Source organism: Barbatula barbatula (assembly GCF_947034865.1).
Source record: "Barbatula barbatula genome assembly, chromosome: 15".
NCBI lineage: Eukaryota > Metazoa > Chordata > Actinopteri > Cypriniformes > Nemacheilidae > Barbatula > Barbatula barbatula.
Genome location: NC_136778.1, coordinates 12,330,186 through 12,354,705, shown reverse-complemented (window position 1 = coordinate 12,354,705; position 24,520 = coordinate 12,330,186). Strand labels below are relative to the sequence as shown.

At 39.1% G+C, this 24,520-nt stretch overlaps 2 protein-coding genes across 9 annotated transcripts in view; one reads left to right on the top strand and one right to left on the bottom strand.

The window, feature by feature from the left end:
* Positions 1-24,520, top strand: part of brf1b (BRF1 general transcription factor IIIB subunit b) — a 68,211-nt gene that overhangs the window by 17,287 nt on the left and 26,404 nt on the right. For 3 of the 6 annotated variants that reach the window (XR_013787701.1, XM_079475579.1, XM_079475582.1), the window contains 10 exons: positions 6,397-6,546; positions 7,369-7,462; positions 8,227-8,353; positions 8,452-8,491; positions 9,507-9,602; positions 9,818-10,114; positions 18,753-18,814; positions 19,761-19,842; positions 20,172-20,224; positions 20,895-21,166. Coding sequence is in view for 5 of the 6 variants with exons in the window: in XM_079475579.1 (XP_079331705.1) it covers positions 6,397-6,546; positions 7,369-7,462; positions 8,227-8,353; positions 8,452-8,491; positions 9,507-9,602; positions 9,818-10,114; positions 18,753-18,814; positions 19,761-19,842; positions 20,172-20,224; positions 20,895-21,166 (1,273 nt within the window). In the remaining variant the exon portion in view is untranslated. Of the gene's footprint in view, positions 1-6,137; positions 6,270-6,396; positions 6,547-7,368; positions 7,463-8,226; positions 8,354-8,451; positions 8,492-9,506; positions 9,603-9,817; positions 10,115-18,752; positions 18,815-19,760; positions 19,843-20,171; positions 20,225-20,894; positions 21,167-21,321; positions 22,789-24,520 lie in introns of those variants that run through there. The other 3 variants (XM_079475581.1, XM_079475580.1, XM_079475583.1) reach the window with 3 other exon arrangements.
* btbd6b (BTB (POZ) domain containing 6b) lies at positions 323-3,974 on the bottom strand. 3 transcript variants are annotated; one of them, XM_079474524.1, is made up of 5 exons: positions 3,810-3,974; positions 2,311-2,605; positions 2,133-2,223; positions 1,923-2,041; positions 323-1,511 (listed from the first exon to the last, which is right to left on the bottom strand). In XM_079474524.1, exons 2-5 carry the CDS (start codon positions 2,514-2,516, stop codon positions 479-481), a joined length of 1,449 nt encoding a protein of 482 aa, XP_079330650.1. In that variant the 5' UTR covers positions 2,517-2,605; positions 3,810-3,974; the 3' UTR covers positions 323-478. The 3 variants fall into 3 exon arrangements, with proteins under 3 accessions (XP_079330650.1, XP_079330651.1, XP_079330649.1); XM_079474525.1 differs by lacking the exon at positions 3,810-3,974 and adding an exon at positions 2,862-3,081; XM_079474523.1 differs by lacking the exon at positions 3,810-3,974 and having other exon boundaries at positions 2,311-3,121.

Here is a 24,520-nt window from a genome sequence, read left to right as displayed (position 1 = left end):
TGTGCATCAGTACATGAGTAACTATCAAAGACAAGAGAAAACACTGAACTTAAGTCACAAAAAAAACGTTTATAATCAGTTTGGGAAGCTGATCACTAATACAAGACATTTCATTTGTCTGTCAGCATCAAGCTGAAAACAAACTGACCTCAAGTTATGTACAAAACACGAAATACTAGTGGCTTCTGTCCACTGTCAGAGCAGAACGACTATCTCATTTATATATATATATATATATATATATAGATCTGCTTGCTGCAGCATCAATAATTAAATCAAATATATATATTTTTCAATAAATAAAGCTGAAAAACATTCCTTTGAAATCCAAATCGGAGTCTTTTATGGTATCGAAGAGCCATTACTATAGAGTTCTTCACTGCTACATTATGAAGGCATGAGACCCTGTATACTCCTTTATTCGATCTATCTTAATCCAGTTAGCGGAATGCACTGCAATATGGACGTCCTGAGGACTTCAGGCATAAAAGACCAGTTCTGGTATCTGCCCCCCCTGCACTCCAGTGCCATTGGTGCTGTCCGAAGAACACTGAAACTGGAAGGTCACCTTTCCACATTGCACCTCTGTCATACCCTCCTGTCCAAAGTAACTAAGTTCATTCCCATCCAACACGGCGCTGACTGTGTAAAAGGCATCCTGCTCCACCTGGACCGGGTGTTCAAACCATACGGAGAAAGTGTTGCTGGATCCATCTGAAACAAATTTAGTTATGTTCTGGGCCAGGGTGACTCCTTGGCGCTTGAGTTCAATCTTTACACTGTACTCTGCCTTTCCTCCACTGGAACCGTACAAACCAAGTCCGGCAATGAAGATCCTCTTGTCCACAGCGAACTGGATGCTATCGCAACGTCCCCGATAACGCCACTGGTTGCTGCGGTAAGCCGACGACTGAAACCGATGGCAGCGCTGCGGCGTCAGACCCTTTCTTTTCTGCAGTGGGAATTCCAGCTTGGGTTTATTGGCTGCAGTGTACCACAGAAAGATATCATGAGTCTCTTCCAGCGTTAAAACGTCTGACTGCGCAGCCCCGTCCGCAAACTCCTCCAGGGTCATAGAGGGGATGCGAACCAAAGACAGTGCCTTCCCCAGCACTGCCCTTTTATTACGAGCCGTCTGCCCTAGTCCCTGTCTTTTGCATTCAGCCACGGCCCAGTCAATAGTGGCCTGGAAGACGATGGCCTCCCGGGTGTTGAGAGTCTCACGCTTCAGTATGATCTCCAAAGTCTGAAGATCAATCTCACAGAAGCCTTCAGAGCGAAGGGCCAGCTCGGCCTGAGCATCAATGACCTCCCAACATCTCTGGGTCAGTTCGGGCTCCTCGAACAGCCGACTCTGCGACAAAAGCACGCAGGCATTTTTGGCCTCCAGGCTGGTCTCCAGAAAGGTGACACAGGCCTTGGCCAGAGCAGGCACTATATACTTTTTGGCAGCGTACAGAGTGGCCAGCACCGTGTCCGCATCAAGTTCAATCTCATCACTGTACATGTACCTGGAAGTGATCAAATGGAAAAACAACTTAAGGGAAGGTTCACCCCAAAATGTTAAACCTCTATAACCTACTTTTTTCTGCAGAACTCAAAAGAAGATATTTTGAAGAATGTTGATAATCAAACAACATTGGACTTCTCTGACTTCCATTGTATGGAAACAAAACCACAGAGACATTTCTCGAAATATCTTCTTTTGTCTTCCTCAGAAGAGTCATGTTTTAGGTAAAATAGCCAAACCAAAAAACACTGGACTTATTTGTTTCCCACAGACCTTTACAAATAAGTGTTAATAAACGACAATTTTTATTTAGATACTCACAATCTCTTTGCAATAGTTGTGATTAAAAGCATTAGGGTCTTTATTGATGCAAAAAAGATTCATTATTAAGATATAATTGTTGATGACTTACTTTAAAAGGATTAAAAAAGCAGCAGGCTCTACGTCAGGAATATGAATCTCTGATTCTCCTTCAGCTAGATCACCATAAAACATGGCACCAAATACAGAACTCCCCACCGCCAACACATACTGCAAAAACAAACGTTACACAATGTTATTAGATAGACTGTTGATAAAAGTGCCAACTAAGATCCATTTTGGCAAAAGCGAATGCCCTAACTTTATGTGCTGGAACTTTTTGCGAGGTACCAGGAGGACCCACGACAAAATGAACATCCGCCATCAGCTCGTTATTGAACATCAAAGCATTCCTGGAGAGAGAACGTAGCAGAATATTCAAGTTTTGATAACGTTGTAGTTGATTTGGTTTTAAAAAGCAATCCAGGACGTGTCCTTACCTCTCGCGCAATGTCGGATGAGTTGACTGCCAGCGGGCGGTCTCTACGTTGTTATTGTTGATGTTCTGCTGAGTGGCAGTCGTGGTCGGGGTGGTCACCGTCTGGGTGACTTCAACGATGCTCTTTTTGCTGGCAGCGGTTACCGCGGTGGTGTTGCTGTTCGGGAGGTTGGTGTTTATGCTGGCAGGATATAGTTCTGCAGCCATCTTCTTCCTCAAGGACAAAGTCACGATTTCATAGCATACTGGCAGCTTGCTGAGCTGTTTTCCACCCTTTTTAGTCCTCTTTAAGGTTTCTGGAAGTAAAAGGATAAACGTCAAAAACTTCATGATCCTGCCATACAGGCAATCTGGCGTTGTTGGCATCAGCAAGTCTATCCACCAGTCTGCCGCGTGATCAGAAGGCAGGTGTATCGGAAAACCACAGCACCCTTTAATTCAATTATGTTTTCAGGGCTCGGTTACTCATTCCCATGTTTTTGTCTTCTGGAAAACAGAGCAGATGTCGTTACCGACCCTGGAAACATTTACAAAATATCAACGTATCCGTACAGCGGAAATATTCCGTCTCCAAGACTTTTTCCTCATCCCCCCCAAAACGATCTCTCTTCGAACAGTGTTGTTTCTGCGGGGATGCGTTGCAAAGAAAAGTGAGCCACGAGTTTTGGTCAAATATGAAATCGAGTCAAGAGACAGAGTCAAATACGACAAGCCCTACTCGCTGGTCGTCATCCTGCATATCTGCCGTGTTTTCACTCCGAACGCATCTCTCTGCATCTCTACCGTGTATTGTAAAAGCCCGTCTTGTGCGTAACGCGAGGACGCCGCCCACCTTTCTGTTGTCAAATCAAACCTGCGGGAGAGTTCGACGTCAGTCGCCCCGAAGCGCCGCCTCTAGCCATACGGGTCGCCCCTCTCTCGCGCTCGCACGGCAGAGATTAACCCTTAGCTTGTTGTTGACAGCCTATGTTCACGTCATCACGTCTACAAATACGGACGATAAAAACCACAAGCGTAATGCAAATGCGGAACATGCTAAGAACACAATCATTTGTGCAGCTTTATGTCAAAATCCGGATATCATAAAGTAACTTTTTCAATGGCCATTTACCAGCGCGCGATAAAAAACAACACCGTTGTATTCTGCGAGCGTCAGTAGCAGTTTCCACTACACTCAGTTTTGCTGATGCGGTCTAAAATGTCTCAACAATCTGATGCTGGGTTACAATTCGGCTCAAGGGGGATACACATCTGCAACGGAGCGCTCGGCTCCTGTCAGCGCATCTATCGTCACTTTCACCATTAATATTCATACGATCAGTTACCACAACGCGGGAATTCATCGCAAACCGGTTCGGTCAACAGAGATAAAGTAGCTGCAGAACAGAGCTGCCGTCCGCCGAAACGGACTCAGTCGAAGTAATATTAATCATTGCCCGCGATTCAATAAAGCAATAGCTACAGAGGAACTCAAACAGCGCATCATCAGTCGTTCTTTACCTTATTGAGCCGACCCAAGCGCTGCTTCAGTATGCCAGGTTTGGTGTTTGAAGGCTCGCTGGCAGCAGAAGCCATGTTAAATCCAGATTGAGCTACGAGAGAGAGGGGGTTGGGCTTACATCGTTTCCCCGGATCTCCAACAGAGGGCTCCGCCGCTGGAAACCCGAGCCCTCGCCTACGATAAGCGCCCTATGTTATCTCACAAGTTAGACGATTCTGTTTTAAGATAAACGTACAGCGATCGAAACGTTTCAAATAAACATCAGACTTGTTTCTAAAGCATTGAAGCATTTTTGAGTGCTGAAATTGAAATGGTATGTGGAATTATTAAATCATATTAAACTCGAGAAAGGTAGCAATGTGCATTACAAAAGAAATACAGTTATTAGGGTCATTCTACAGAATTCGTGCATAAAAAACACATTTAATATCTAAATTGTTTACAGAAAATCGACCTATTCTGTATAGAAACCAACAATAATATTTAAAATATCGGTAAGATTAATATATGTAACATAATTTATTGGGTACTTTCAATTGGGAGATGACCGTCCTGATGAGCTAGGCCAAAACGTTTTCAAAAATGGTCACGACCGAAACTTATCACTGGGGATCATTGTTTCGGCAGTGACAATAATTGTTTACATAGGGACAAAAAGGAACACTTAATCCTTTTTTGAGGGAAACAAAACTCTGTAGGCCTACTGTTATGTAAATTATTAGTATTTTAGTATGTTTTAGTAGTGGTATAGTATGTGAGCTGTAGGTTTTCTATTAGATTTTTACGCTTAGATGTGCTGGCGTATGTGCAACATAGTTAGTTATTCGTAATAATGTTGATGTTGTGCATATTCAATATTGTGGTCACTACTAAAACATGAACAACACTGCTGTAATTGTGTCTGTGACAACTAAAACATGAGGTTCAATGTTTATATAATCTAATGAATCCTTAATCCTTAACTGAAATCAGTATGATCAATTGTGTGCCTTTTACAAAGAAAGATTGAATTCAAAATACAACACATCTTATAAATTACATTTGAAATATTTTTTAAATTGTAACTGTTATTGATTTACTTGCGAAAACATTTTTTAAAAATTGCAAAAAAAGATATATATTGTATGTAGATTTAAACAAAATCTTAATAGGTTAATATAATCATTTTTATTAAAATGATATATTATTGCGTTTCGGTTGTGCAAACATTCTAAAACTTTCTTAAATTAAAAATATGAAAATTAACTGCACAACTACTAGAAACGTGTAACTTTGATATCATACAATTTGCATATAAAACCATTTTTTTTCAAGATGTTTCCAACTGTGGAATGGCTTATTATGCAATTACATTAAATTCAAGAAAGCTAAGTTACATTTGCACAGTCGCAACTTATTTGGTACAGCTGTTGCATATTTACACATCAGGGGTGTCTACATCAACCATTCCATAGTTTATGAGTCAATGTTACAATGACAGAATTCTATAATGGGATATGTTAAAATCACTTACATATGAATGCACACACTCATTTTACCCTCTGAGTGTTGTTTTCCTGCACTGTGTATTATGAACTTACCTTCCTGATCGATGATCAAAAGTACAATTACCACTTCTGCTATGTAGTAATTGTGAAATTCTTGATTAGCATGTTCAGATTGTACTCCCACTGTGTCAAAATCAAGCTTTCCTCAAACCGGCAAATTATCATTTTAACAATCACTAAGAGAAGGTCATCGACTTTTCGGAGTAGTCTGAACCTGTGTATTGATGGCTTGTCTTTGTGTGCGGTAGCAAGATGTTAAATAAAGCAAGCTAAACTGATTAATGTTCAATCTAGATCATAGAACATTTTAGCATGGAAGCAAAAAGCTTCGTCTGTAGTTTGGGGTCATCTTTCCTGTCCCCAGCAACTCTTCTCACATCTATTTGATTAATTCTCTCTGGATCCATTTTTCACTTCTCACTTTTCCAACCCACCGTTTCTCAAATCATATAATTAAAAATCAATCTATATTTTAGTGTAGCATAGATCAGTGGAGAAATTGTTTTTCTAAAATAACATTCAATACTTGCTTTGTCAACCACAAATTTGATATACAAAAACAAAAACAAATTTATTCAAAAAATATGTCTCTTAAGTGAAGGTGGAATCCCCAAAAGTATTGCTATTTAGATAGGATCATGGCAGACCGTCTTTCTGAGATGAGCTCATTTCCTTCTTATTGGGACAGCAGTGATGTTTGGGCTATATTGGGGCAGCATAATGAGTTTACCCAAGGACTTACAAGTAGGTGGAAGTGAGAGATATTTGCTCCCACGGAGTGACTCCAAGCCAAGCCATGAAGGTTCCCACGGGAGACTGTGTTCTAGATTTTACTTGGAAGGAGAACCTTTAAAAGGGATGCTTTTTTAATCTTCAGAAAGGTCATCGTCTGAAAGATGTACACAGGAAGAGGTGCATTGCCTGGTTTTCTAATAAACTTCACTGTGACGTATCAGTTTGGTGCAGATTTGTGAAGTTTGTGTATACTACAGACGTTGATTGAAAAGCTGACTCTCAAACTGTTTGTTCCTGTCTATAGATCCATGTCTGTATATTCCTCGATTCGCACACATGTTGGAGTTTGGTGAAAAGACTCATGAGGTTTCAATGACGGCTCTCCGGCTGCTGCAGAGGATGAAACGGGACTGGATGCACACCGGGCGACGACCATCAGGATTGTGTGGAGCAGGTGAATTGTCTAATTTCAGATGAGAAACCATCTGAGGCCGTGGGTTATAGTTGAAAATCGTCTCATCATTTATTCGTCCTTATGTTGTACCAGATATGTACTGTATGCCTTTCCCTATTCCATGGAATAACATATTTTCTGTTCCATGGAAACAATGGGTTTGGCACAGCACGAAGGTGAGTAAATCTTGACAGAAATGTAATTTTTGGTGGAACTATTCATATAAACTTCAGTTTGTTTTGGATTAACTTCCCATGCTTTTAAGATTCAGATTCTATCCATTTTAAAATGCTTTCTTTGTCAGCCTAAAATTAAAAAAGGTATTTCAGTCTACAATTTTTCAAATCAGTCAGAACATAGAGCAAATCCCTAGTCTATAATGTACCATTTTCCTTGGGAGTAGCAACAATGAGTTCCACAACAGAAAACATCACAACAAGTGCTTAACCACAACATGGATCTATTTAAAGGAGAACAGTTCCTGCATTCTGTCTTCACCAAGTCGCCCTGGTGCTCAGGAATAGAAAGCTGACTTCCATCTCTAGCTCATCCTTCCCACTTTCTCTGAGTGTCTCAGTTTTCCCATCGAACATCCGCTGCTGCAATATCTGAAAAATTAATCATTCATTATTAATCATTCACTGTGTTCGGGTGATGATGCTAAATGTAAATGTCAATTTCCTGAGTTAACATTTTAGAGGAAGGATTTAAAATTATAAGCAAAATATTTTTTACCACAAGTTTACCACAAGGGCGTTCACTTTCCTATGGAAACATTTAGGGAAACATTTATAAAAATATTCTCACCTTTGTCCTCCACAGCTCTGCTGGTGGCGGCCCGTATGCATGAATTCAGGCGCACAGTAAAGGAGGTGATATCTGTCGTCAAGGTGTGCGAGGCCACGCTTAGAAAGAGGTGAATGTCAAGGCAGATTTCTGGGGATACTGTCTCCTACTGCTTAAAAATACATCACTCCAAATGACAAAAAAAATATTTTTATGTCCAACATGAGTCATTCCGCTTCTTTTTGCTGATACTATCATGTTTAAGAATACAGAAAATATGCAAGATAAAAATCATTTAAGTTAGTTTTCTTTATTCACGATAAAATAAATATGGTGTCAATAAAATTGCATTAATTTGATTATTTTAGTGGTCGAATGCATTTTTGTGATTCACTGTTGTACGGGGATACAGACTAGAGTCAAGAGATATTTGTTGTTTATAATATCTCTTTAACTAACGAAAGGCAGTTCCTGATGACATCATCTTTCAGGAAGTGACATTAAACAACATCCTGTTTGATATAGGTACCAGTGTTGCAATTTAGCTACTTCAGACTACTTTAGCTACTGTTTTTATTTGTCTAGTGACAAATCTAGCAACTTTTAAGATAGCTGTGACACCAGTCGTGTCCTGCAGATATGATGTACCAAACAAGGTTTCAAAGGAGCTCCTATTTGTATAAGTGAGTGTATATGTGATGTGATGGTGTCATTTACCACATGATGCGCATGTGCACATTGCATATATTTTTAATGAATTACAACACAAGTTTAAAAAAGTTTTAAAGGTTTAGAGCTCAAATATAATCAGGAAAATCCCTCAGAATCTTACAAAACCTTATGCAGTCTACACAGTTAAATTTCACCAAACTCTTCCTCTGCACTGATGCCCAGGCTGACAGAGTTTGAGGAGACCCCCACCAGTAACTTAACCATCGATGAGTTTATGCGAGTGGATCTTGAGGAGGAGTGTGATCCTCCGTCATTTGTGGCCGGAAAGAAAAAGGTCAAGATACAGCAGGTATTTATTTATGAGGCCTATGGGTGTACAAGCTGATATGGAGCTATGAATGTATGATAACTGTTCTCTTAAATTAAATTTCATTTTCACTGATGCAGCTGGAGCAGGAGTTGGCCAAGAAGCTTGAGGAGTATCAAGGTTAGTCCGCCCTCCTGGAATAAGATATTGATTTTCTCTATTGAGTCTCAACAAGACATTTGAATGCACTCTGTGGTGCGTTATCGCAGCAATGTTAAGGGCTTCGAGATTTTTTCTGTGATTATGATTTGCAAATGACCTTGTGGTCTGGAGAAGTCAGCTTACTGGCAGTAGTTGATTTAATGAAGGGACTTCAGATGAGTGTTGGCAATGCTACTTTATATACTAAAGCTTGAATTTTATTTTATTTGTCAAATGCTACTAAATTTGAGTTTATTTCAATTAAATGTAATATTTTAATTACATTTTTGTATTTAACAACAATTTAATAAAAGTTTACATGTGTAAATATTAAAAGGTAAATATGAAATATAATGTTGCCATTTACAGTATATAACAAAATCCAACACATTGTTTCATTTCACAGTTGCATAATTGTTGTGTCTGTTACTGGCATGAAGAAAATATATTAAGCTATTCTTAAAAATATACTATTTTCCAGATATGTTAAAACTTTTATTTTATTTTAATGTGCTTCTTTAAAAATGTTTGTAATTTTATTTCGTCCTACACCTCAAACAGACGATATACTGTATAATTATAAATAGATTATTGGACCACTTTACTTATTGATTGCTAGCAGGATGTTAAGACTTTTCCAACCACCATGACAAAAACTATTCTGGCCTGGATCACCTATTCTGCCTTTAAGTTTGGGCCACATGACGTTTGTTTGTTGTTCCTGCTGAAACCGTAAATACTATTATCAAAACGGCTGAAATAATGTTAAGCTTCTAAAAAATGTACCTTGCTTAGTAGTGTGGCTACCTGTAGTTAGACATCTTTAGTAAGTTACTACCCAACGCTGTCATATGTTAGGCCTGTATATCAAAACTCCACTTCCCATCCGCATACTGTATAATTTCATGATGCATGCTGTTTTTCTGTCAGAAAAAGAATGAATTGTCAATCAGAGTCCTCTCGCTCATCTGTATGTGTGTACGTATGTCTGCAGGAGAGATCAACTCATACAGGGACGAGATTGAGACACAGCTGGCAATGAACAGCAGAACCAAACCGAGAGGGATTTATGCCGCCTACGCAAGAGAAGGTAGATCAAATCAAGTGCTCGACATGTTTATTTAGTTCATTTGGCGTTATGCACTTCCTTCGAGCATTACGCACTTGTGATATTTGTTTTCCTCTTAGTGGGGATTTTTGTGTGGCTATTATGCAGATACACGCTGGCACGCTTGCCCAGCGTGTACCGAAAGCCAACAGAAATGTATGTTGTTGACTGGCTTATTATGTGTTATAACATTACAGATGATGATTGTATATCTCTGGCCTCTGAACTGGCTGGAGATGAAGGCAGAGAGGATGAGGAAATAGAGGCTGCAGCGCAACATCTAAACCAGGAGTTCATCAGTCAGGTGTTGCCTGAGTTGGGGCAGGGCGAACAGAGGGAGACCGAGGATCAGGAAGGGAGTAAGGAAACAACACAGATCTCCAGCCGGTCTCCTCATGTACCCCTAAAGGCCCTACTCGGCCCTTTGCCCAGCGCAGCAAGCCTGGGTCTAACAGACACTATACGTGAATGCATCACAGGAGACGCCACGACCGGTGAGTTAGATGAATGAACAGAACATTACTATGTGTAGCCACATTTACAGCAACACATTTACATCTGGTAATTTGATAAGTACTGTTTCATCACTTGCAAGAGATGTTCAGACAAAATATTTCTATAGAGTAAATGTATTATTAATTATTAAACCGAAATTTTGCAAGATTATACCATTATCCCAATGGTAGCGCAACGCAGCAACATGGCACATTAATGTAGAATGTAAAGTCTCAGGTGTGCGTTAATAGTCCACTGCTTAACAAAGGCAAAATTATATGTTTTATGAAGTACATTTTAATATAAAGGCAATCCCCAGAGGCACCTGGGGTTAGTTGGTAAATGCACAGTTGTGGTAGCTTATGAAATGGCCCTTATGGGATTCAGACCCACAACCTTTCTTTATCACTACAGGACCATTTAATCACAAGGCCATGCAACCTCATTTATTTTTCTGAAGTGACTTATAGAAAACAAATTGCATTGACAGTCCCTCTGGAGGACTCTTAGGTTAAGTGCTTGAGAGACTCAGTAAGCTTGAACATAACAATTCTGTTTAGGTCTTAATTCCAACTTTGTGTATACAAAGCAATTGCATATAGACCTCTCAGTTAAGAGTTTGTTTTACACCATGTCTACACGACACAACAACAAAAGATAATAGAACCCATTATAGCCCATTATAATTTTACATTTTGTCCACACTGGATGCGGTGGGACACGACACGCCAAACCCATTAAGAACAAGCTGGTGACGTGTTGCCTCACGCCGGTTTCGTCCAGTGTAGACACGATGTTAGAATTTTAACAGTGTAACTGTTACTGTTTGTCCTAATAAATAATGAATAATAAATAAATATTAAGGTAATTATTGATTCTAAATTAATATGTCTAGGTTATTTTATAATATAAACAATCTTAATATTACGACTTCTAAAATATTTGGTATAGTATTAATATGGGTTTTTATCTTTTATGCTGTAATTACAGTCCGTGACTAATGATTATGCAAGTTATTCTGACAGAATTTAGTTCCAAGCTGATTTTACCGATTCAAAACCACTCCAATCCTAATATCTGCTGTTAATTCTGTACATAATTGAGCAATTTCTAGTATTGCATTAGTATTGAATACTTCTCAAGTGCATTTAATCACTTTTGACAATTTGGTGTAAATTAAATCGCTTTTTTGACTAATTTACGTGTTAAAAGAAAACCTTCTTAATAATTACGCCGTTATAATAAGCCTTTCTTTACCATTATTTATATCACCTTTATTAAATTTATCCTAAATTAATAGTAGTTTTTAAAATTGGTGTGGTAAAATCTGCTAAGAAAATAATATGATCAGAACATCATACTTGCATAATAATTATGCATGCACTGTACTTGCTAAACAAATCTTTTTAGCAGGACAAAAATCCTGAGTAGATCTAGCCATTTATTCCCATACAATAAGATGGATGACCATATGAAGAGTGCAGAATATTTAATCTTTTGGAAAGCTTTACCCATTTGTTATTGCCAAAGTCCTGCTCCAGTGGAGGTCTGCAAGACACACGCACTTAGCGGTCTGTAAAATCCTTTTAAGTCATTTAATAAGAGCTGCTCTTATCTGTCTGCTTCATGTTGAATTGCCGGAAGAAGCCACAAATGCAACAAGATGCTTTATTTCATATTTATATCTTGTCTCTTCTTCTCATATCGATTTTTGAAATCACATGATTGCGACAGAAAAGCATGAGATGACTTTCCTTTTACAAATGTAAAAGATGCTGTGTGTAGCTTGTAAGGATTGTTATGTTTACTGTTGTCTTGGTCATGCTATTTGATGGAAGTGAGAACACAAGAATGAGGGTTAAACTAAGATAATATACACCTTGGACATTTGTTATCGTATACTGATTCACAGTACACTAATACCCAACACACATGTGGTTAAGCCGTATTGATCCACATACTATCGATGACAATCAGCTGACACCCATTATATGCAACATCATCTGGTCATCTACAGATCACTTCATTTACTGAAGGATTTAAATCAAAGAGCCTTTGGAAGATCAGAAATAAATAAAATGACAACAGAATATCGCACGATCATGGCCCAGCAACACTTTTCTGACCTCAGCACCTGCTCACGAACTGAACCCATGCCATTCCCTTTCCTGAACCCATACCCTTTGACCCTGACCCGCGATGACCCTGCGACCTAGGTGACCCCCACAGCTCTGATCCACTTATCAGCGGTGGTTTATCTGGACACAGCATTTGTCCCCCCAGGTCAGTCTAGTCTATCAGACTGGAGCAGTTTTATTTTAAAGCAGTCTGTGCCGTGATCTGCTGTCTGGGCGGCTTTCCATGGACGGCTCCTGCAGTGCCAGGTTGCTGATATGTTTCTCGCGCCTTCATTGTCCTGTGGTGATGTTTCTGCAGGAGTCAAAGCCTCTTAGAGTCGTTGTTTTATGGGCTTCGACTCGGCACGGTTAAATCTCACTAAGCACAATACACAACAGACTCACTGTTGGGCTGTGTATGTATGTATGAGCGTATTGTATTTATTGGTTGTTTTGTACATGTTTTTTGGCTCGGTGGGTTGTGCTAATGCTAATAACATAGAGCTGTTGGGTCATTGGGATATTGGTTTGAGTCTGGCAGAAATGATATATATAACATTGTTAAAGGGACAGTCCTCAAAATAAAAAAGATATAGTCTTTTATTCAACCTCATGTCGTTCAAATTATGAAAAATAAAAGAGGATATTTGGAGAAATGTCTATGTAGTTTTGTGTCCATACAATGGAAGTCAATGGGGGCTAGTGTTGTTTGGTTGGTTACCAACATTCTTCAAAATATATCTTTTTGTGTTCTGCTGAAAAAGGAAAGTCATACATGTTTGAAATGACAGGAGGGTATGGAAACGATGTAAGAATTTCCATTGGGTGTACCAGCCCATTAACAACACAGAGTTTAACTCTATATACAGTACATTTCAATAAAACAAATTAGGAGGTTTCACATTTAATATCATAAATGGACATTTCCAGTGTACTAGGCCTAAAATAGAGCAAAAAGTAGTTTTTTTGAACCTCTGCAGTATGTACAGATCAGAATCAACTCTGTGTACTCTAAATAGGGAACACACGGGTAACAGACAGCAAGAGAGGTAGAATAGGAGTGACCAAGAATGTGAAGCAGCAGTGTGTGTGTGTGTGTGTGTGTGTGTGTGTAGTGTGAGGTCTGGCAGATGCCTCCCACTCTCTGACAGGCTGTCAGTACCGGAGTATCTCACTCTTTTAGACTGTCTGTCTCTTCCGTTCTCTAGGGACACTTGTGATTCACTCTCTCACTTTCACTGCAGTGTAAAAAGCGACTGGCCGACTCCACAGCCTCCTTTCCTTGAATAGCATCTGTTTCACACAGTTTTACATCCCACTGGCACTCCAGTTTTAGCCCAGAAAATCTTCCCTGGAAAGCCTTCAAGGAGTCTCGCTTATTTAATCAATATATATTTTCCAGAGCACTGAGTGCAGTGAAATATGAATTTTATCTGATGATTGTAAAGGAGTCTGCAGGTCCATTACTAATTTTGTTTTTTGCCATTTCATATTTCGAACCCAGACAGAGCTCGCCTCGAGATCTTGGAATAATGCATTTCTGATTGACTGTGTGTGCGTGAGTGGATTTTCCCTTGAGCTTTCATGTTTTTTTTGGCTTTGGTTTTATGAACCTTGGTTGAACTTTGCCATTTTTAAAATGGCAGGGATTAACCAACATGGTTGTGGCTGAGAAGAAAGAAGAACTTCCATCCCTTTCTTGAAACCAGGACATTTTGATTCTCTTCTGAGCTTGCAAGGCTAAGACTCACAGCTTTACAGGGACTGTTAACCACTCATGCTTCAACATAATGTGCATGTACAACACGTTTTCGTCATATTTTAGAAAACTGTAAATTCAGTGATTGTGTTTGGTCCATTGTCTTGCAGATCTAGCACACATGTTCTGACACATTGATCTGTGATGCTCAAAGGCAGCACAGCTGTGAATGTGGCATGTGACATTTCCCAATCCCCTTTGTTGTTTTTTACTCGTGGCAAAGATCTTTATTAATTACAAAAATTGTGGATTCCGGAGTTGTGGAATTGTAGGTTTTAATGCATCATGAAGCACTGAGATTGTGAGCTTCCACATATCTGGAAGGGTTCAGTCACATGGGAGGCAATCTTGCTAGATGGAGCGCAGCAGAATAAAAAACAACAGAGTGCATTTTCTTGGTTTTCTTAATGCATACAGAATGCCACGAGAAACTTAAACAACAGTGTGTAGTGTCGCAAACAGATGCACATTTGACATGTTTATTTCTTCACGGATTTGTTACTTAGCCAATGTTTGCGGGTCTAGCAGACCCACAGCATTATTTGTTTTGTATGTAAATATAGTCATAAAAATGAATGTAAAATCATTTAGAGATTTTTAATTTATCCCAATTACAAGCTACATAGCATATGTTGGTAAGATGCTTCATTAACCGCCATTAAAGGGAGGTGGAAATTATGTCATCATTTACTCAAGTTGTTCTAAATCTGCTAAAATATTTTTGTTCTGATGAACACAGAGAAATATATTTGGAAGAATGCTTGTAACCATACAGTTCTTAGCCACCATTGACTACCATAGTAGAAAAAATTGCAATGGCAATCAATAGTGCGCCAGAACTGTTTGACTTCCTACATTCTTCAAAACATCTTCTATAAAATGAATCTAATCTAATAATATGGTGAAAACATGTTTATCAGGAATAAATGTATATAAATGTATTATATATATAATAGTAGTCTGAGATTGAATTTTCTTTTCCTCCATCCATGTGCTGCCAAAGGGCTGTGTTGATGCAGTTTCTACTTGCAAGTGTAAAGTATTGATCCAGTGGCCTCTGTGCATTCAGATAGTTGTGCTTGATTCAGAGTGATAGACCAATAGCTCTGGGAAAGAGAGAGGAGAGAGAGGGATTGTAAATCATGTGTAGCTGGAGATGACGGTTACGCTCAGAGGACCTTGGCCGAATGACGCATGGTACAAGGAACGGAAAAGCACAGCATCTGCAGGCAAATGCAACATTTAACCTTTCAATGCGGAAATAGATGGAAGTGTTTGATGTGATCAAAACATGCTGAGGGATAGTGGGAGGCAAGAGGCTTCTTTGTAGTCTTGCCACAATTATAGTCAACTGCATGTGTAGAATGTTAATACGTTGAGACAGGTGTGCAGTCTGATGTGAAAGATACCACTGTACGTGACCCGAGAAAACACACACAAATGTTTGTTTCTTTTTATGAGTAAGGACATCTCTTTAGAGTGAGGAAATTCATTATTTTCATACTAAATGGCATTTCCCGTTCCTGAAAGGGAGAGTTCCCAAAAATAAAAAATAATTCATAATTTATTCATCCACATGTGGTTAAAATGTGTATAATATGACTCTGTGGAACCCACACAAGATGTTTTGAGAGATGTGTCAGAGGTTTTGTGTCCATACAATGGAGTTCAATGGGGTCCAATGTTGTTTGGTTAACAACGTTCTTCAAAACATCTTCTTTTGGGTACTGCAAAAGAGAAAAAAAGAGTCATGAAGATTTAGAATTACATGAAGGTCAGCAAATGATGAAAGTTAATAAGTTAAACCTTACAGAAACCTATTGACATTATTAGATTTACGGTACAGCAAAATTTTATTTGAGCCTTTTCACTAAGGAGGACCACCTTAAATCACTATGTCCTAAATCTGTAAGGACGTTTGCCACATAGTAAAACCAAAATTACACATACACATTTAGCTTCCTTGTCCTGTTTGCTCATAGCACAGACAGTGGGAGCAGGTGGTCAGGTTTGAAAAGGCCCTTAGAGGTTATCATGCCATATTTTTTTCCACCTTGTCCTTTTTGTTTATATGTGCGTGAAATATTCTGAACCACTTTCAATTTTAATTTGATTATATAGAAATAAGGAGCACAGGTCATGTCTGCATTTGCTGCATAGGTTAGGAAATAAAATGATATAAATATTTTACCTCATTTTACTCATTTTTCATCCAAATATGCTGGCGCACATTTTACCTTTAAGCGTTTAGTCCTCAGCTTGTTTATAATATCATCGCACAACCAACATGTGATGTTTTGAATAGCTACTCCTGACTCTCTTTGTGTGCTTTCTCGTCATGAACAAGAACAGACGATTTAAAGTGACATTTTTAATGGCTTGTTCGACAACAGCTGTCTTTTGCCACACCCTTACTATAGTAAATTAGTTGACTAGACTTTTTATACCCTGCTCCCCCACCCATACACCTGTAACAAAGCTTAGCCTTTGTGACCTCTAGGTCAGGTTATTCCTGTTTTCAGCCCCCAACGAAACTGGAGCTCCTTCTGAGAGACCACCAGCATCTCTCCGGACTCACTCAGTCGCACACCAACCTTCCAAAGAACAAAAACCTGATCACGCCATGTTGTTTCTCCTTCTCCCTGTTTTCCAAGCCGTCCGTGAGACCGCTCTAGGGAAATGCTGTGATTTGCTCCACTGGGTTTGATACATGACAGCCGTCGCAAGCTACCTGCAGACAAGCCGATTCCCTCATATACCAGCGTGCCCATGTCGGTCCATGCCTGAGCAAATATCCTATCTCCGTGTTAAAAAGAGAAACGTGGATTCAATTACAACCCTGCTGGAGATTTAGGATTCAGTCTTCTTGAAAAATCCCAGGTGTTTGAGAAGCAAGTAATAGAAGTGGTGGTAGATGTAACAGACGGTGTGGAATAGGCTGTCTGCCACAAAACAGTTTATGTGAGACACTGGTCTATGACAGGCAGCATCTGACACAGACACACGTTTGTGGGTTTGGCCCGAAACATATGAAGAGTTTGGTTCCAAAATGAGATAACTACATTTATTTTTCCAAAATCATGTTTTTTATTATGTTATCGTGTTTTTATTGTGTAAGTTAGCTGTATTTTGTACTGTATTATGTCAAACCAACTGCAGTTTTATTGATATTAATTGGAATGCACATTAAAAACATGATTTAGAAAAATAAAAAACAGAGTTATCTCATTTTGGAACCAAACTCTTCATATTCTCAGAAAGTATGTACGTACACTCTTGAAAATAAAAAAACACTTAAAGCATTTGAAGAAATCTAATCGAATGCTGGGGGAGTGTGTCAAGCACAGAAATACTACTGACCATGTCAAGCATGAAAAGCTAGCACTGGAAACATTGTAAAAAAGTCAGAATGTATGAAACATTGTGGCACCCCTCCTTTAAGGAGGTGATTTTGTTACCTTCAAATGTTTGTGTTTATTATTCATCCTTATGTCATTTCAAACCTGTTTGACTTTTCTTCTTTTACAAAACACAACAGAAGATATTTTAAGAACGTTGTTAACCAAACAACATTGGTCCACATTGAATTGCATTGTATCGACACAAAACCACTAAGACAATTTTATAAATTCTAAATATCACATTGAATATCTGAATGTCAACTTTCTAATGTCATACAAGGTTTTGCCGTTGCTTTTTGAGAATGTACTTGAGGTATCTCAAATCTCACTCATTCAGATTACACTGGAGTTTTTGAAGTAGGACTGTGTGTGTTAGACCTCACACGTGCATGAATGAGAATCTGAGATGGGGGACAGATTGCGACCCATTTTATCTCGTCTCAGCTCAGATATTTAAATCTGTTCTCTCTTGCCAATCTCACTCAGAACTCAGATTGTGTGAATGTGAGCTGGATGGCCACAGAAGAGACACCGTTCAGATCTGTCGCCGTTCAATTAATGAACATCTGGTCTGCATACACCAAGGCTTAGCCAGTCCAATCGCTGGTCGTCTCTCCCGCTTTATTTTGGGAAATATTTTGCGATATGAAAACCAGCTTTAAAAGGTTTGAAGAGGCATGTGGAACTAACTAAATACAGTTTTACATGTGTATTTGGTTCTTTTTAATTTAAATCGAAAGGTTTTCTTAAGATTATTTCAAATTGTACAAATGGAGATTGAAATCAAAGTGCTTCTCTTGTGGGTCTAGATTTTGCTCAGTATTCATGTATTTTACATTTTCACATATGGCGTTGATTTGCATATTACACAGTCCAATAATACTCACATGCAGAAACAATATTCATTTTGTGATTGTTTTCATCACATCTGTTCTCTGTTCTTACCCTGCTTTTATTTATATTTATATATTTCAGCAGGCACAAGCTAATTGTAGTCAGGCCACGGTCATAAAGTTTACATCATTAATGTGAATCAAAGGTTACTCCATGTCAATTGCATTACCATACAATAACATAGTTGTTTTTGGTTTTTCTAAATGGGTGTTTTTAATTTAGGGCTTTATTATGTGTGACTGTGCATTCAAAGACAATTAGGGAAAGTATTTGAGGAACACAATCCTTTCACATCATCACTAAGCTTTTTTATGCCACACAACAAAGAGTGCACTGGTCATTAATACAGATTTTGCAGACTCCTGTCTCTGTAAGTGTGACTAAATAGAAACCGTTTTCAACGTACAATGACATTTACCTGTTACTACAGTTAATTGATTTATGTGTCTTCGTCTCTTCTAAGCAGATGATAAATCAGAGAGTGGTGAACTAGATCTGGATGGGATTGATGAAGATGAGATTGAAAAGGTACGTGGTCTATTATTAATGGGTTAAGGAATGAATTGAAAACTAAATTAGATCCATTATCTACATTGCTGAGAATCTTTTCTTAATTTGTATTTTTCCCTTTCTGTTTTGTAAAAAACCTAAACGTCAGCAACAAGATAAATTTACTGTAGCTGTGCAAGATAATAATATTAAGCAGCTGAAAGAATTAAGAGACCATATCAAAGACCGTTTTCAGTTTTTCGGAATTTACCATTTATAGATATGTATGTGTTCACGTAATGCAAAATATGCTAAATAAACCACCAGGAGATGCTGACATTAGATATTATTTACTAGAATAATTGAATTTATTATATGAAACACCATGTAGCGTGTTTTACCCTTTATTTTTTGTTTTTCCCCTGTAAAGCTGCTTTGGAACCATGCAAATTGTGAAAAGCGCTATATAAATAAAATTGAATTGAATTGAATTTAGTGGAGAACTGGAGAAACAGGTCGAAATAACAGAAAGGATGCAATGTTTTTTTTCAGACTTCAAATACTTCAAATAATAAAAAACAAATATGAAATGGTCTCTTATTTTTTCCCGCAGCTATATTTAGTGAACATATCTTGAATCTTTTTTTTCTTAACCCCTTGGCAAATCCTTTTTTCCGGGTGTGAGCGTAAACCTCTTCGAAGTGATATATTTATTTCATGCTCAAAACAAAAAAGCGAAATTAATATATTTTCACAGTAAAGTCTTTTTTGCTTCTCAGTTAAATTTACCTTTAAATAGTTAAAGGACTATTAAAAAATGTTGTTTATACACTGTAACACGTTGTTATGTTGTTTTCTTTAGAATGCAGCTTCTAGGTCTAAACAGCTATTAAATCATCAGGTCATGTCAAGTTCGAAAAACTATCCACCATCGCAGAACACATTTTCACAAATGATCTCCTCCCTGCTCTGTTTTTCTCTGCAGTACATGTTGAACGAGCTGGAGGTGAAGGCAAAGACAGAGTTGTGGATGAAGCAGAATGAGGAGTATTTGAGGGAACAAAAAGGTAAGCGAACAGAAGAACACACCCGATGTGTTCTAATGTCAGGAGCACGTGGGACTGATTCACTACTCAAAACTGCTCCGATGCTCAAATACAATACTTCAGTGAAAGGAACGATTTCTTATTTTAAAAAATGTGATAGCTGGAAGATTGACGCACTGACGTTTATCTGATGAAAGTTTTAAAACTTTGCTTTGTTGGAGTTTCATCTCTCTGTCTGGTTTTTAATGGACTGGGGTTTTTAAAGCCTTTTATTTTTTAATGCTTTTAAGACTACTTTAAACCCCTCACTTTGATGATGCAGCTGAACTTAATTTGCTCCCTTTTTTCAGAAAAAGAAGAGAGAATAGCTAAAGAAAAGGAGCAAGGGACCTATAAGGAGAAGGTGAGTGTGTGTTTATGTGTATTGGTCTGGGTCTTATAGCAATGAACCGGGTTTCGCCCCTGAGGCTCCTGTGAGACTGCTTACTTTCCATTTTAACCTCAATTGCTGCTCTGATTCAACCCATGGGCTCTTAATGCCATGTCTTCTTAAACTGTCTGCTCTCACATCTACACCGCAACTCCCAGTCGGGCTTGGATTAGCCAGCCCTGCTCCGCACAAAATGAGGTGCCTTGAGCCTAATGACAATTTCAGGTACAGCTGAGCACTTGGTGACTGCGAAGAGACATGTTCGGTGTACAGCGAACACAGTCGGCGGTGACCGCTCATGATCAGATGGGCTTAGCATAGCATTTCAGGCTAATGTTACGGGTTCTGTCACCTTGTTGTTGACAGCTGTTAGTCTGACATCATTAAGCCGATACACAACAGGGGGCATGTGCCCTTCAAACGAAACACCAGATGACCCAAAACAACTTAAGAATATTTAGCCTCAGTTTAGCTTTGGTAGCTTGTTTAAAGTCAATTTTAACTGTATGTATGCATTTTTATGGAAAGCTAAAACATTACAAGTAATACATTTTATCATATCAAACCCTGAATCTTGAGGTTTCTCCTTTATAACAACATAAATCCCAGTTTATCGAATCTTCTGCATTTTGTGATGTCACAGTCAAAGAAGCCTTCCAAGAAGCGAGAACCAATCCTGGCCAGCACTGCAGGAGAGGCCATAGAGAAGATGTTGGAGCAGAAAAAGATCTCCAGCAAGATTAATTACGATGTTCTGCGAGACCTCAACAGCAAGGGTGGCGGGAACACTTCCACTCAGCAAGCCGAAGATCCGCCTGCCAGCAGCTCCGGACGCAAGAAGCTGACCCGCCGCAAGAAGCAGCTCAACAAGAGCAATCTCGGCCTGGCTAAACCCGCCAGCCTCATGGGCAAAAGGTAAGAACTTTATAGGATTTTGCTGTTTGTGTTTAAGCGAGGTGCGTTTGTTCCTCATGAACATTCAGAGTTCAGTTATTCCCAGAAACCACTAAGTCCTTATGTGGTTAACCGGCTCCACTCGAAGTGTAAAAAAGCCTCCTTTTGTTCCTCAGACAAAGGACATGATCAAAAAGGTTGTTCCCTTGCCCTTGGAGGACTACATTTTTCTTCTTGTCTGCCTCCAACATTTTCTTTCCTTTGCCCCTTTGGCTGACCTTCACAGTCATTTCCACAAGGAGAAAGCTTGTCATCAATTCAGTGCCAGTGCTGTCTGTCTGCCATCACCTGGCACCCTGCAGTGCATGCTGGGAGCCTGCCCCTTCTCCAATTAATAGTCCTCCAGGGCTCCGAACGCCCCTGTGAGAAATGTAATGAATATACGACAGACGGCGCCCAAGATCATGACTTCTACACTTTGGCGTTGAAAGATAATTTCTCATTGTGGGATGTCTTTCCTCCAGTCCATTTGTTAATGATAATTACTAATTTCATACTGAATGGTGAGATGGTGATGAATCAGACATATGAAAGCTGTCGGAGACCTCATATCCTGAAGCTTCGAAAAGGAAATTTACTGACACTTTCTTTTAAATCATGTACTTTTGAATGCATTTGAAACAAACCATGTAATATTAGTTTACAATGTAATTATTAAGACTCAGGGGCGCCGTAAGGGGGAGGGGGCTTAGGACGATTCTAAGTGCCCACTCACTTTTAAGTGCCCCAACCGAGGTCTGTGCGCTGCGTTTGTACCCGGAACACGAGTGCATGGATGGCAAGTGAGGCCCCCCGAGGGCTGACCCTTGAAACAGTCAGAAATTGTGATCTTAATATGCGCAAAACCATTTAGGCAATCTTTGATACTATAAATCTATTACTTGTTTCTGAACAAATCATTTTAACTGATGGCAAACTTAAGTTTCACTTTCTATTTTTTATTTAATGTTGTACCGGATCGCTGCCTACTGGAGTAACGTTACTTTTTACTAAATTATTTGCTTGTTAAATTTCCTATTGTACAAACAAATTGCTTTTATATGTACACTGAAGTGTGCTTCTATGAAACAGTGACTAGAAAAGTGTAAGCCAAATTTCTTCCCTTCAATTATATCTTCCTTTAGTTTGTCTTTGCTTTATGTAGATTTGTATTTCCTCTATTATAACATAGGATGACGTGAATGACAAGCAGAGACCAGTGTACAAATATTAAATCATCACCGGCTGATGACACCATGGAACAAATTGGACAATAAACTTGAATTTAGTTCCAGCTTTAGTTGAGAGAGGTTATTTCCCTCAGTTCTGCTGAACCATGGGAACATTTATAATGAGTTGTTAGGGGAGGGAACCGAGTTTTCAGTTTTGTTGTTTGATCAGAATTTGCAAGTAGCAACTGTCTGCGATATTTCACTGATGGCTTAATAAATTATACAAAAGGACCAGAAGCATTTTTCTTTTTTGGATTGAATAAGTGTGCAGAACTAAATCATAAAATTGAAAATTGTATTCAGTGAATTCAGACGGTGTTTGTGTGTTCGTTCCACATTACCGTAATAAGGCAGAAAGTAAATAAACACTTGAAAGAAAAGCTGAAGTGTCTTATGTCTTACTCATGCACAGCACATGGATGCAAGCATTTTTAGTACGTTTCAGGGTGGATAGGCAGCACTCGGAGTGTGGACGAAGAGCGTTTTCAAAGGGAAACGTATTAATGTGGATGTAGTCTCAATCTGCAGTTCTCTCTTTCACACAACACACATTTTGATGTCATATACTGTACATAAGTGTTGTACGGTATGTATTATGGATGACCAGATTGAACAGATCCCTTCTTAAGTGTGTTTAGTGACCCCTCCAGTTGCTCTGGTATACTTAGTGACTTTCCTTCACATTAACCACCCTTACACGACAGCAACCAGGTTAAACCTCTGAGCACCACTAAACCAACAGCACTCCTTTAAAAGAGAAGACATCCTTGTTTTTATCACCTTTACCCCGCTTCCCATTTCTACACTTGTTTCAAAACTGGCGAGATTTGATTTCTGAAGTGCAAATCTGATCTCAGCGCATGAAGATGACCTGCGGATCTCTTCTCTGTAAACCTCAGAAAAGTGACAGCCTGACAGAACGTTTTGCCTCCCAGCTCTAGCGTGCTGTCTGATCTCATTTCTGATCTTGGTTTACAGTAACAGCTACTGCGTTGAAATCAGACTCACGATATGGGACGTTACATCCACCCTGGGTACATGCTAGTCAGAAGTATACTCTTGACGTAATGGGTTGTCTTGTTCCATGCCAGCATGAGTGAAAACTGATTTGTAAATGTTAGTTTAAGGTCAGCGGTCACAAGTTAGTCCTTCCTGGGTTGTGCTGTTTACCAGGCCAACGCTGAGTAAAGTTCACACAGCATCTCTTATTTATTTTGCCAGACACATTCAGAACTGGCCAGTTAGCGGGGCGTCCTAATGCGTTTCGCAGACCCCCATTGCGGCCTTCCTCTCTGTTTGACCATGCCCTGTTTCCCACACTAAAAATGTAATTGTTTCCACCCCAACGTTAGCATAGCTTTTCACGTCATATTACAGTGGACCCTTAATGTTCATACTGTTAGAATCCATTGACATGTGTGTTAGATGGCCGGAAACCAAGGCAACCCGCTGTGGAGTTTGTCACTCTATTCGATTCAATGGAGCTCCTTGTCACCAAAACCCCTTTATTACCTCCTAGCAACGAGAACAGCGGTATGAGTCATTTGGTTTGTTGACCCAGGACCAGCATGGCTGCCTGTGGTAGAGTAGGTCTCTGAAGAGTTTTCACAGAAGATCTCTTGTGATCGTACTAAAGCGGAGGACGACAACACACCAGGAAGGGTCTATGGAGAGAATCCTGTGCCTGATTCCTGACCTCAAAGCTCAGTGATATGGTTTTAGGTTGTGTCTCTCAGCATGGAATGTTCCTTTGTTTAAGGAAGTCATTTATCAGTGTGTTGAGATCTTCGAGTCCAGAGGATGTCTGGTGGCAGGAATGAGGGAGCCACATCCTGCTGATGGGAATCATGTTCTGTGTGGAAGAATTAAGACCACTAGAGAGTTTTAGGGTACGTTTAAACCACAACATTTTCAACTTAAAACTGAAAAAGCAATGGCGTTTTGGGGGCCTTAAAAAAGTGCTTCGAAATGCAAATAAGCACAAAAGTATTAACAATACAACATTTTCATTTAAACTAATCAATGCAAATTTGACGTTCTGTTCATATGTATTATGTGTTCAGTCTATAAGCATGCTTGGGTATAGCAAAGACAACAAGGGTGG

Coding starts and splice junctions, on each gene's coding strand:
- btbd6b (XM_079474523.1), bottom strand. CDS start 2,675: ATGCCAACAACGCCAGATTGCCTGTATGGCAGGATCATGAAGTTTTTG. Junction 2,224..2,310: donor CATCCGACATTGCGCGAGAG/GTAAGGACACGT, acceptor TTCTCTCTCCAG/GAATGCTTTGATGTTCAATA. Junction 2,042..2,132: donor AAAAAGTTCCAGCACATAAA/GTTAGGGCATTC, acceptor TTGTTTTTGCAG/TATGTGTTGGCGGTGGGGAG.